Source organism: Euprymna scolopes, chromosome 37 (genome assembly GCF_053919585.1).
Source record: "Euprymna scolopes isolate OS-2025 chromosome 37, ASM5391958v1, whole genome shotgun sequence".
Classification (NCBI taxonomy): domain Eukaryota; kingdom Metazoa; phylum Mollusca; class Cephalopoda; order Sepiida; family Sepiolidae; genus Euprymna; species Euprymna scolopes.
Window position 1 is genome coordinate 17900882 of NC_136518.1, and position 12999 is coordinate 17913880.

Here is a 12999-nt window from a genome sequence, read left to right on the forward strand (position 1 = left end):
GGTGTTTTTATTCCGTTTTCATTTTTCGCCCATCGCAATTATAACTTTTTGTTGCAAAAAGAAAAGTTCGATTCTCCATTTTATAAAAGACAGGGACCCTTCCTACTACTAACCTTCAGTCCGTGATAATACAAAAAAAAAAAGCGATTATTTGTGCTTTTATGATTTTGCCGATTGGGTTGTGAGTCAATGGTAAAAAAATTAGTTAACTGCTTTAAAACGATTCGAATGGCTGGGAAACGGGGGATCATTTTATATTAAATTTAGAAATTTAGGAAAAAGGGCCATTTTCGCCAGCTAGGAAAAAAGGGCAAATATCGATTGAAAATTAATTTGAGCCCGGTTCTTGTTCCGATCAAAAGTGCCCCTGTTGGGAGCTGGATATTCCCCACATTTAAAAACGACTTTGTGTCTAACTTTACTTTCGGGGGGGGGGGAAGTAAATAGGAGCACTCAATATGAGAACAGTAGTACGAAGCATAAATTATAAAAATCGATTTTATTTCGTTTTAAAGAACCCTTAAAATTAAAAAAGAATTTGGTTAATTACAATGATTACAAGATAATAATTTAGTTATGTAATACACTTAAGTATCTCGTTGTTACTCATATTTAAGTCCTAAAATTCTTAAATTATAATGTAAAAACATTAACATTTCTCCAGTTTCGCCTTTCAGACGATTTCTACTTGGTGAATAAATATTACCTCCAATACTAAATAATCGTTCACTTTCAACAGAAGATGGGGGTGCTGATAAATATTTCCTGGTTAAGGATGCCAGGATGGGAAATTCATATTTATTTGAATTCCACCATTGAAAAACATAATCATTGCATTTGATATTTTTTAATTTTTGATATTTTTCCATTTCTATCTTTAATGAATATATTTGCTTGTTTATTACACTGTCTAATTCATTCTTTACTGGTTCGACCTTTTCTTTGTCTTTTTTCTTTAATTCAGTGAGGCACTTTTCAAAACTAAAATTAAAGTCATTATCATCATCACTTTTCTCCACAGATATGTCAGACACATCAGACTCCATAACTTTTGATACATTGGGTGACGTGTCTATTTTTTCTTTGGTTATCACGGAGGCCTCGCTGAAGCCCGCCAATCTCACTCAAAAGTTGAGTTGAAAGTATTATGGGGTAATTAACACCTTCGATGCCGTTGGTTTCGACAACAATACTTTTTCACACCCACTTGCCAAATTTCTCAAGGAGTTTAATATGAAAAGATTTCAAACGAATAGAGTTTTATTTTATTTTCCTGGAGCCACATTGTCTGACACCGTCGCATTTTTCTTGGGTTTCGGAAAAGTTAAAAATATACATGAATATCTCACAATGAATTTATCAAAGTCTGGATAAAATAGATAAAGAGAAAACATTTAGAAATTTTTCAGATTGAAAAAGAAATTATATTTACATTTAAAAGTCCCCCCTCATTGAAATTCTACTTTTGGACGATATTTGTAAACCCACTAAAAACCAAATTATTTTTAGATCTAGGATGAAGCTCTAAACTGTCTTCACGTATTAAAAAAAGGGTGCTTGTGCAGTTTACACTATGTTAAAAAACGAAAAATAAAAAAATATATATATTCTACGTACTCGTTATGGAATGAAGTTCTCATAAAAAAATCACGTAATTTCATCAAATAGTTTTTATTTTATGCCGTAAAAACGATTTGGGAAATTCGGAATCTTCCTAAAAAAACTGCGATAATTAGTCAAGGGAGCGTAAAACAAAAACTATTTAATGAAATTACGTGATTTTGTTATGAGAACTTCATTCTATAACGAGTACGTAGATCTATAGAGTTTAGTTTTACTAATAGTTTAAAAGAAATAAATATTTATAATCGGTACAAGCAATTGAAAATTAACTTTTGAAAAATATTCAAAGAATCGATTTTGGAATCGGAAATTATACACAAATTTTTCCGATTCCGATGCCGATTCCGATTCCCCGAAAATTACCGATTTAACCGATTCCCGATTCCGATTCCGATTCATCGGCACAACACTAGATAGAAGGTTCCTATCATTCTTGGGACTTTTACACAACTGGCCATGTAGTAGATAGTCTGCAACAAGAAAAGAAAATCGGTTTTCATCAAAGGGAAATGGAATCACGTTGCCTTTTCTAGGGCGACAATTTTATCGTTTCACCCTGTATTTTCACACTAATTTCACCATAGCAATATTTTTTTTTGCTATCAATTCTGCTAATTGGGGTTGTAGGATCTCTCCCTAAGATGATCCCAACCTAAAATAGATATTTCAGTCAGTAATATACAAGGATCGTTCAAAAATAAAACACTTTTTTTTAACTCCAAAAGTTAAAGAGCTACAAAGACTGGAGTGGTACCATTAAAGTGAGTTATTTTTTTTTTGTGTTTCAGAATTTATTTTTTGACATAGTTACCACTTTTCTCAATGCACTTCTGCCAGAAATTCAATGACATATCTCTGCTTCTGATGCACGTTAATGACAGGTGTTGCTTTCTTAGTCTCACACTGTCTATCTGCAACAGAGATAAAGCTTTCAGGTCATGAATGCCTAAGTTCAGTCATCATAATGCAATTTGCAATCCCTTCTGATTCGTTCAGGCGAAATAAATAGGAGGCATTACTTTTGGAACAGCCGTCGTATATCATGTTTACAATGAAAACAAGTATTGAAATATTTGTTAAACCATAATGTTTGATCAGTTTTTATGTTCAACTTTGAAATCAATTAAATAAACTATAATAATAATAAACTATAATTAATAGGATAGCGTGTATATTATTTTTGTGTGTCACGCTTACATCTGAGTGACTGTCATAATTGTTATGGTGTTCCATTTCTTGTAATAAATAATTTTACCAAACTTCTTCATAAGCTTTTGTTTCGGTTTCGATTCTAGCTGAAGGAACTCGAGTTTATATATATATCTTTTTTTTTTTTTTCATAAGTTTTGGTTGTGGTTTTGATTCAAGCTGATGCACCCATGTCATATGGATATATTTTTTTTATTTTTGAAATCGCAACTTTATAACGTATAAAAATCGATAGAACATTAACTCTATAATAATATATACGAAATCTGCAAGAATTAAAATATATTTAAACATACTTTATGACTAGGCTACACCAGGCATTCCTACTAGCTTAGATAAATACTTTTACAGTTTTAACAAAAGAACTACAATAATATTAGGGTGTCTCAATTTATGTTGAACATCTAGAGAATGCCAACATCAATATATTATGTATGAATGAGTCTCCTGTGGAATTTCCATAGGTCCTGCTAGTGTATACATTATTTTTTAATAAAAAAAAAAAAGACTTATAGTAAATCTTTTAAATTTGCAGGTGTGTGAAAGAATACCTCGTCAATATCTTGAAGATGTTTATGGAATAATAATTCCACCTCCTGGTGACTGTGAAGATCCGCAACGACCACCTACGGCTTTGGAATTGCTGTATGCTTACGGATGTAAGTTATTTTTATAATTTTTTTTTTTTTTCAACACGTTACTGTTTGTGATATTAAAAAGATTTTAAAAGAAATTTTTTTATTTTTACTGTATTACTTTTATTCATCGTAAACAAGGCACATTGCCACCTGGACATAAGGGGCTACTATTTGCAACCACGTCTATAGGGACACTATGTAGGGAGTTGAGCAGCGAGATGCCTGTTCACATAACATTTAAACTTCTGCATGTTAGTACAGTCATGAAAGCAGGAGACAGGGAGGGAATTCTAATGTTTAGCAGTTCAAAGGAAGAAACTAGTAGAGTAGAAGGCTCTCTGGCATCTAAGAATTTCAACAGTGAAAGGGTGGGATTTTGCTTATCAAATTAGGTCTGGGTATTTACGTCAAGTTTTTTATTTTTTTTATTTATTTATTTTTTTAAATTCAATTTTCACCCCAAACACGTCAGAGTGCCACTTTGAAGTAGGGAGCTACTATCGGAGACATAAGTTGCAGGGATATTATGAAGAGAGATGAGTAGCAAGATGTCTGTTCACATTACATTTGAACTTCTGCATGTCAGTACAGTTGGGAATGCAGAATCCCGGAAGGGAGTTCCAAAGTCTAGCAGTTCTGGGGAAGAAACTATTGGAGTAAAAGGCCTTCTTACACCTATTTATCTTTACTGTGAAGGGGTGGGATTTAGCTGCTTGTCGGGGGTTTTCACGTCGAGGGGGTATAAGTGCTTGCAGTTCGTCAGAGCATTCACCATTAAAGTACTTACTTGTAGAACAGGCAGAGGGATGCAACATTTCATTGATAGGACAGAGGCTGAAGCCTAGATGACAGTTCAGGACCTATCAGGTTGGCGACTCTTTTTTGAACCCTGTCCAGGAGTGAGAGACAAGTGGCACAAGTGCTACAAGTTCGTCAGAGCACATTCCATTGAAGGTACTTGTAAAACAATCATGCAACATTCAGTGATGAGACAGAGGTTGGAGTTTGCTTGATAGTGTGGAACCTATTAGGTTGAAGACTTATTTTTTAACCCTGTCTAAGAGTGAGAGACTAGCGGTAGATACACCAGCCCAGATATGGTAATAATGTTCCACGCATGGGCAAGTGGTGGCTTTGTGGAGCTACAGGATACTAACAGATGTTAACAATTTTCTATCAGGTAGAGAGAGAGAGAGAGATCGATCACCTTTTTTCGGCAACCTTGGCAATGTCTTCAATGTATTTGTTCCAATTCATGTTGCCTATGAATTTTAAGCCAAGAAGTTTGAACAAATTGCTCTCAGAGTTGGGAAATTAATCTTAAACAATTTATGCATGCATAACGTATTTGCGTTAAAAGCGATTTTAATATCTAATAGAAAATATAAGCATATAAAGTTATTTTAATATTGTCTGTAATCATCCAATGACCGTGTTATTATTGTCAGAAGTAACCAAAAAGAAGCCTGCCAAAAAGAAGAGTTTAATTATAATATAAGTAAGAGCCAATCATATCAAATAACTTGCTTTAAATTTTATCGAAAGAATTAATTATGGATTGAATTAAAGTTTTAAATGTAGAAGACAAGTACTGGACCTAATATCTTAAAATGAAACGGTCTTGTTGTAACCCTACTTCTGAAAGAAATAAGATGGGCAATCACTGATTACTTACTCATGGCCATAACTTTACTATCTTATATTTTCTATTAAAAAAAAAAAACAAAAAAACAAAAAAACGGTGATTACCCAAAAATCAGATATTTTTAAAAATTGGGTAGTAGTAAATTTTAAAATATTTTAACAGGCAAAAATGTGAAATATGATGTTTTGGTTCATGTGTACGAACGGTACACACACTTCTAATTTTCGTCCCTTAAAAAATGTTTTCAGTGAATTATTATCGAATGGAAACTAATCTACCTGATTATTAAAATAAAATAAAATTTTTAAAAAATAATCAATATTTAAATATTTGTAGGAGGTGCTCAGTTAAAAAATAACAATGGTAGGAAAAGACATGAAATGTAATTAAAAATCAAAATAACATTAATTCAAAATTTTTAACAATTTGTCAGCTTTAGCAAAAACTTGTTTCTTTTTTTTATATTTAAATAGAATTTAAATACTTGATATTTTTCCAAGCATCATGTTTTCTGTTAGAGGGACGTCACTTTTTTAAATAACATTTATTTTTGTGTGTTTGTCATAATTCTTGTAAAGTTTCACAATGGGTATCAAACACCCTCTTAAAAAAAAAAAAACTTGCTTAATTCTATGTCTAACCCTAGGTATGAGTGGCAAGCCTCCTCCTAAAACCTTTAGCCTTAACAATAATGCTAAGTACAAGTGGCAGAGTTCCCCACTAAACAAACTTCCTCTGTGAGCTCATATAAATGTGGTCCTGGATATGACCTTAAACTATATCCAGTGGTGAGGCCCCAGCTTGTGGGCTTTGGGGAGTGTGGAGCCACCCTTTAATTGCCATTGCTCCCAGGTCCACTCTGACCCGGAGTGGTAGTACCTGTTAGGGTCCCAACTATGGGTTAAATAGAAACCGACTTGAAAACAACAAATATATTCTATTAAAAAAATTTTCTTCAAAATCTTTGGATTCAGCATTAAATAACCTGAAAAGGGTTGATATGCCGTAAAACAAAAACAACCAACCATATAGACGTAAAAAAAAAAGCATAAAAAACGTTTAAAGAAAAGTGCACATGGTTAACCCCCCCCCCCCAAAAAAAAATAATAAATTGGTCAACTGTCCTAAAACGCTAGGATCGTCTTGAAATGGTGAATTATTTTACATTTATGTGAAACTAACCCCCACTCTAAATTCTAAAATTGTTTTTGTTTTGTTTCTATCAAGTCTTCAGGATGTTCACACATAATTTTCCTTAGCCCTATCATTAACCCAAAGTCAGAGTGGCAACCTCCCCACCTTCTCATAATTGCACAAAGACCCTCTTAAAACCACGCATAATCACCTTTTAGAAAACAAACAAACAAACAAAAAAAAAAACACCCAGGATTTATCTATCATGGAAAAAGGGGTGGGTAACTGCCCTAAAACGCTTGAATGATTCAAAATGAGAAATCATTTTACATTAAATTCTAAAATAATTTTTATCTTTTATTAAAGTTTTTCAAGTTGTTCACATGCAATTGTCTATAAAGGCAGAATCACATATTTTGGAGAGGTGGTCAGATGGGGAGGGGGTAACAGAAGGTATTAATCTACAATAATACCAAAGAAATATTGCAATATATTCATTTTTAACCAATCCTAGATTTCGATTTCAGTTTTTGGCACATAAAATGCATTACAACTAAACTTTGAGTTCTCTAACTTCTTTTCTTTTAATGAATACATGGCATTTTTAAGCAATTGCAGCATATTTATGTGCATTTACTGCAGATTATTTGGAAACCATTCATTTCTGGAGATTTTCAGTAGCATATTCAGATTCCTTGCACAAAAATACACTTATATGGCAAATTTTATTACTTAGTCTTGTGTTTTAACAAAGATATAGCATTTTTACTGAAAAAATAGTGCAAAAAAAGTGATAAAATGCATATGATCTTAAAGAGGGGAAAATATCCAAACATGCAGGGCATAAAAATAGTCATAACTTCCTTGATTTTAATTGGATTTGAAAAATTTAAAAGATTCTTTCTTAGCTTATCAAGCTCTTTCTATGTATACGAATATTGAAATATTTTAAGCCATGTAAATTTTTTCATGTGTATTGCTACTTTATATACAAGAATAGAGAAAATTTGTAGTTAGTAAAGTTACTTCCCTTGATATGACAAGTTGGTAACAAAGTTAAAAAAAAAAAGGGGGGGGGTAGAATCTACTCTAACTTGTAGAAGAAATAGCATTGCTGAGGCATGTTTTCTTACTTATAACCAATATTTATGGTAATTACAAATGCTTAAATTCTGTTTAAATAAATAAAAAAAAATTATAGCTCAAATATGTCACAAGTATGCAAACCAAAACAAATTATTTTAGACAAATTTCTTAGCTGTATTTCTTTTAAAATCTTTAATGTAGTTAATAGTAACGTTCTCCATTTAAATTTTTTTTTTTTGTGGTTAAAATTTATTTTTGAATTAAATTTTCAATAACTAAGCATGGAAAATGATTGAGGAGTAAACCTTTAAAAAATCTAGAGTGAACCTTCTAAGATAGTTTGACATTACACACAACTTCATTCAACCAGTTCCTGCGACAGTATTGGTGCCAAAATAGTCTTGGTGTTCTTTGTATCCATCAGCAATGTAGCAGCGGGGAACATGCTCCATACCTCATCATCATTGGTCAACCCTGACTGACAGAGGCCTATTACTAGGGGGACGTTTTAAATAGGATACTAAAGAGAATGAATGTTGTGGTGATCATTGTGTTGGAAATATTCTGAATAAGATGTTTGGCAATTTGAATACGTGAGTTTATTATGATTCATGTTGCTTTTTACATGCTTGACTTATAAGGAGAGTTTCTAAATAAACTCTCACAAAAGAACTTTCAAGAGAAGGAACTTTCTCAAATATTGGAGGGAGTTAACTTTGATTAACCAAAAAAAAAAAAAAAGAAGAGAAAAGCATCACACTTCTGCTAAACTGACTTTTTTTAAAGAAGAATACCCCCCTCTCCTTGAATAACCGTTTTTTTTTTTTGAAATAACACAAGAAACCAACTAATTATCTCTTTCTTGTATTTATAATTGTAAAATATATTTGATTGAATGCAATAATTGCCTTAGTTTGGTTTGTCACTACGTTTATCTAAAAAAGATGATTGTTCTTAAACAAGTGTTTGTACAAGTTAGAAATAATTTTCCAAATAATTTTTAACAATTGCAGTGTAAATAATCAGTAAATGGTGGAAGAAAAAAAATAATGTACGTGTGAATCAGCCAAAGCACATTTAGTTTAGAATAGCATAAACATAGGATGACCACTGACTTTATTCATGTCATATTTTTTATGACCTTGTACCTAATTTGTAAATTTTTATTTATTTTTTTTCCAAATCAATTCAAAATCTGGATTCATATTATTTAGATTATTCTGTCTACTGTTCTCATCTTGATTGTTATTTTCACATTTCGGCCGATTGTGTAAATTCCAGAATTTGACAAAAAGGCAAAAAGAGTTTAAGAAGTTTGGGGGTTACATTGGGCAAAATGTTGTGAAAATAACATTCAAGATGAGAAGAATAATCAAAATAATACGGATTATCAACCTTCATTTAAAAAATTCAGAAATCATCTGTCGCATCCACAGATGATTTCTGAATTTTTTAAATGAAGGTTAACAGAACGAAAAACAAATACATAACAAATAAATGTTATCATAGGCGATAGAAGTTATTTTTCGACCTATTTGGATCATTTCTTTGTAGTTTAAATGTTTTTTTATTAATCTCAGAAGTTTAATCCTTTTTATGAGCTGTGGAATTTTTTTCAGACAAGATGGCTGCCGATGACATGAGTCTCACTTTTTAAAATCTTTTTCTTTGAAATAGAATCACAGCTAATGTCATCATCAGTTGCAAGAAAGTTTAATATTCAATTGAATACTAAGTCTAATGATGCAGTACTATTGCCACATCTGGGCAGGAGCTGCTAGAAACAGCTTATCCTTTTTTTGACAGAATTCAAAATAGACATCGTACGTAGTCTAGTGGGGGATGCCCTTTTCTCTTCTCTGCAACTTCTTTTCTACAGAAGAGATGTTGCAAGTCTGTCTCTGCTTTATCGTTATTATCATGCAAGTGCTCGTCTGGGCTCCAATGTATGGTCCCTCCCTCCCCGTCCTGACTTTCACGAAAAGCACTCGTCTAACTGAAACCACCATCAATAATTTCCCCCCACTCTTTATCAGTGCCTAAACCTAAACATAGATTCCATGAACAAAGCTTCTTTCTTAGAACTGCACACCCGTGGAACTCTGTTCTGTTTTCCTGTTTACTAGAGTATGGTTGTCTTCAAGTCCAGCGTAAACAAGTTCTTGATGAGTCATCCCCTTAAATAATCCAATTTACCAAATTTCCACTACTAACGATTACTACAACATGTTCCCTTTGACCACTGTACACTCATTAATCCTTATCCTCAAGTGGCCTTTGAGCCTTGATAAGTGGTTACTCCTTTGTAAAAAAAACAAAAACAAAAAAGCTATTTTTATTATTGTTTTTGTGTAATTTTTGATTGTTGTGGTTATCTAGACTCCATGTGACTATTTAATGTTGATGGTGGACATGATTGTGACATTTACTTTGGGTTAGTTGGAATGGCTTTTTCCAACAAGTTCACTATGTCCTGAAGACTAGCTGATTGGGCACAATGATCCAAGGTTGCTTCCGTTATGAATACCAGCCGTTTGCAATTACGATGACTGACTTGATAAAGGTGAAGACCCAGAATCGGTTCAGCATCCTGTTTCACTGGTCTGAGCCAGATTTTGAGTTGGCCACCATGATCTTTCTTTTAGCCTGGTGATAGTACTAGGTTGATGACTTCATGGATAAAGTCACCTGGATGTCGACGAAGGGCATGACTTAACCAACAAAGGCATCTAGCAAGGAGATGATTTTTGGAGGGAATGGATCTTGGAGCGAAAGTGAACTGTACTGTTTGAGATACTGTGTGTCTGTTGGTAACAGTTTATGTTGTGTAGGCAGTTTCACAGCTATGAAGAATGGTTAACTATGAAGATGATTTTGACTTTTGGTGTTCAACCTTATTTCTTTGTGAGACCTGAGCTGCAATCGGGTTCAGCTTGACAACATACTCTCCTCCATCTCTCGCAAAGAAAAATTGATTGTTCTGGGCGACAATGCTAGAGTTGGGCAGGACCGTACTCTGTGGAACCGATAGGCAAGAAAGGAGTAGGAAGTGTCAATGAATGACACCCTGCTTCCGACCAAATCTGCTGAACATGATTTGATAGTAACAATATACTCTTCTGAGAAGAGAACCGATGGAAAGTCACCTAGTAACACCCGATATTTAAACACTGGCATTTGATTGACTATGTGATCATACACGCTAGAGATTGCAAACTAATGCTCAACGCACAAGTTGTCATGAGGGCTGATGACTGCTCAACAGACCACCGCTTGCGCTCCTCTACTATGAAGTCACAGATCAAACCAAGGAAACGTTGAGGCAAAGTGAACGTCAAGAAGTTTGATGTCAGATGTCTCCAAGATCCTACACACCTTCAAAACCTTCGCCAAAAACTGCAAAAGCGGCTTTCCCGACCAGCATGATCACTGGAAAGACTGCCATCACAACATCATGCGAGGAAATCCTGGGCTTTCTGCAGAAGTATCATTTAACAGAGAAAGATATATGAAAAAAGATGTTATTGCAGTTATATTGAGATTGAATATTTCATCTAATAATGACTGAATTTTAAATACGTTCTTTTCATTCTTATATTTGTGTGTAATTGTTTCTTGCTGATCTGACAACAGTCCAGATCACCCAATAAACAGTCGGCCGTCTATTACTTAGCAGAGTAATAGGAGAATCCTAATTACTTAAATTTAAAAAAAATTTTGTTTTGGATACCTATAAATGATGAACTTGTAGCACTTGTATTCCCTCGATGTACCTGATTAACCTGCTAAGCAGCAAAATCCCACACCTTCACTGTTTAGGTCCCCAGATGCAAGAAAGACTTCTTGAATAGATTTTTTTTTTCTCAGATTGCTAGACTTTGGAATTTCCTTCTTGTTTCCGGCTTCCTTGACTGTAACTAACCCGCAGAGGATTAAATGTAATGCGGCTCAACTTCCCACAGTTCCCTGTTGTACATGATCCTAAATAATATCTAGTTACATTCCAAGTGGCAATATGCCTTATTTGGAGTGAAAAAGAGCAAAAAAAAAAAAAAAAAAAATTTTTTTTTAAAAATAAACTCTTATAAAGAAAATAATTTGTTATAATCCAAGTAGGATTAAGCCATAGAGTGAATGCGGTATTTTGGTGAGAGTTTAGCGTAGAATAAGTCCAAAAAGTATTATCAAATATGCATGACCCCCCCCCCCCAAAAAAAAAAAATATTGATTGAGCTTCATGTCTAAACAAAAATGAACAATTTTGTAATGGCATATTGTACCTATTTACTATGCCTCCCCACGGGACAGAGTTAGACACCAGGGTCGTTTTTTTAACGTGGAGAAAAGGTAAAAAAATTAAAAAATTGTCTCAGTCGTGAAGGACTGATCTTCCACCGAAAAAGAAATGGAAGTGCAGCATCTGAAGAATAGATACTACACTTTGATCTTAACCAAAAGGCCAAGTATTGGCACATTGTATTGTATAAATCGTAATTCTCTTTTTATTTTAAATAAAATCAGTTACTTCCCCTACTTTAAAGGGAAATAATCAATAATCACAGTTACGTCCCTTCTCTATAAGGGAGTTAATCAATAATCACAGTTACCTCCCTTCTCTATAAGGGAGTTAATTAATGATCAAAGTTATTTCCCTTGCTAACTTTAATACTTTTATTGTGTGATGGTGATTAATCGGACTATTATTCTCATCTTGGGTGTTATTAGCACAACGTTTCGGTTGCTGCAACCTGCGACCTTCTTTGGGTGTTAAAAACATGCTTCCTTTTCTCCACTAAGGAAAGGAGGTTAGCTCTGCTTTACAAGAATTCGAACCGATTAATCAGCGTAAGAAGCATTCACATCTCAAAAATTCAGAATTGTCTTAATTTACCTGTTTTGCACACACACACACATACAAAAAAAAAAAAAAAAAAAAAAGAAAAATCCTGCTAGGAGCAAAGTATAGTATCTGTTATCGCCCAGTTAAAAAGAAATCTTTCTAGATTATGATAATTAAAATTTTTGTTTCAATCCAGAGTGCTCTTTTCTGAGGAACTGGATTTTCCTCATTAAAAATCGACCTTGTCTCTAACTCTGACCTCGTGTGGAGACAAGTAAATAGTAACCGGATTGGTTTTTCTGGTTTCCCAACTTAGCATCAACTTTTTTTAATTAACTGTATGCACTGACATTACCCAGAATTCTTTCCCCCCTTTTTTTTTTTTTTTTGGTTTGCTAATTGCATCACTTTGCTTTTCTGTTTGTATTTTAATTTTATTTTAAGGAAATCTTTTACATTTTTGGTAAAATCATCAGTTACGGAATACTGTTCTTTAAAATAGTCCATCATGAAGAGTGTAGGTAAAAAGACAGACACAATGCTTTAAAAGTTTGAAACTGAAAGAATAATTTTTGTCAGTTTTGCAAATTTTATTTTGTGATTTTTAAAAAATGAACGATACAATGGCCTCATTCTGTCACAATGATAAACCGTATTTCATGGTTGCCAGGCTTGTTATGGGTATAGTCATGCTTTCTAATAGATATGAATTGCACAAACCTTATAAAAAGCCATTTCTTAGTGATATTTATTCTTTACCTGCATTTTTTTTTCTTTTTTTTACATAGGCGTCATCACTTATCAAGGCCGATAGGCCACTTAAG

The 12999-nt window shown here is 33.4% G+C and overlaps 1 protein-coding gene across 1 annotated transcript in view; it reads left to right on the top strand.

Annotated features, from left to right (window-relative positions):
- LOC145261108 (large subunit GTPase 1 homolog) overlaps positions 1 to 12999 on the top strand; it is a 62602-nt gene that overhangs the window by 33424 nt on the left and 16179 nt on the right. Inside the window, exon 11 of the mRNA XM_080119325.1 lies at positions 3368 to 3491. Within this exon, the coding sequence (XP_079975451.1) occupies positions 3368 to 3491 (124 nt within the window). The remainder of the gene's footprint in view (positions 1 to 3367; positions 3492 to 12999) is intronic.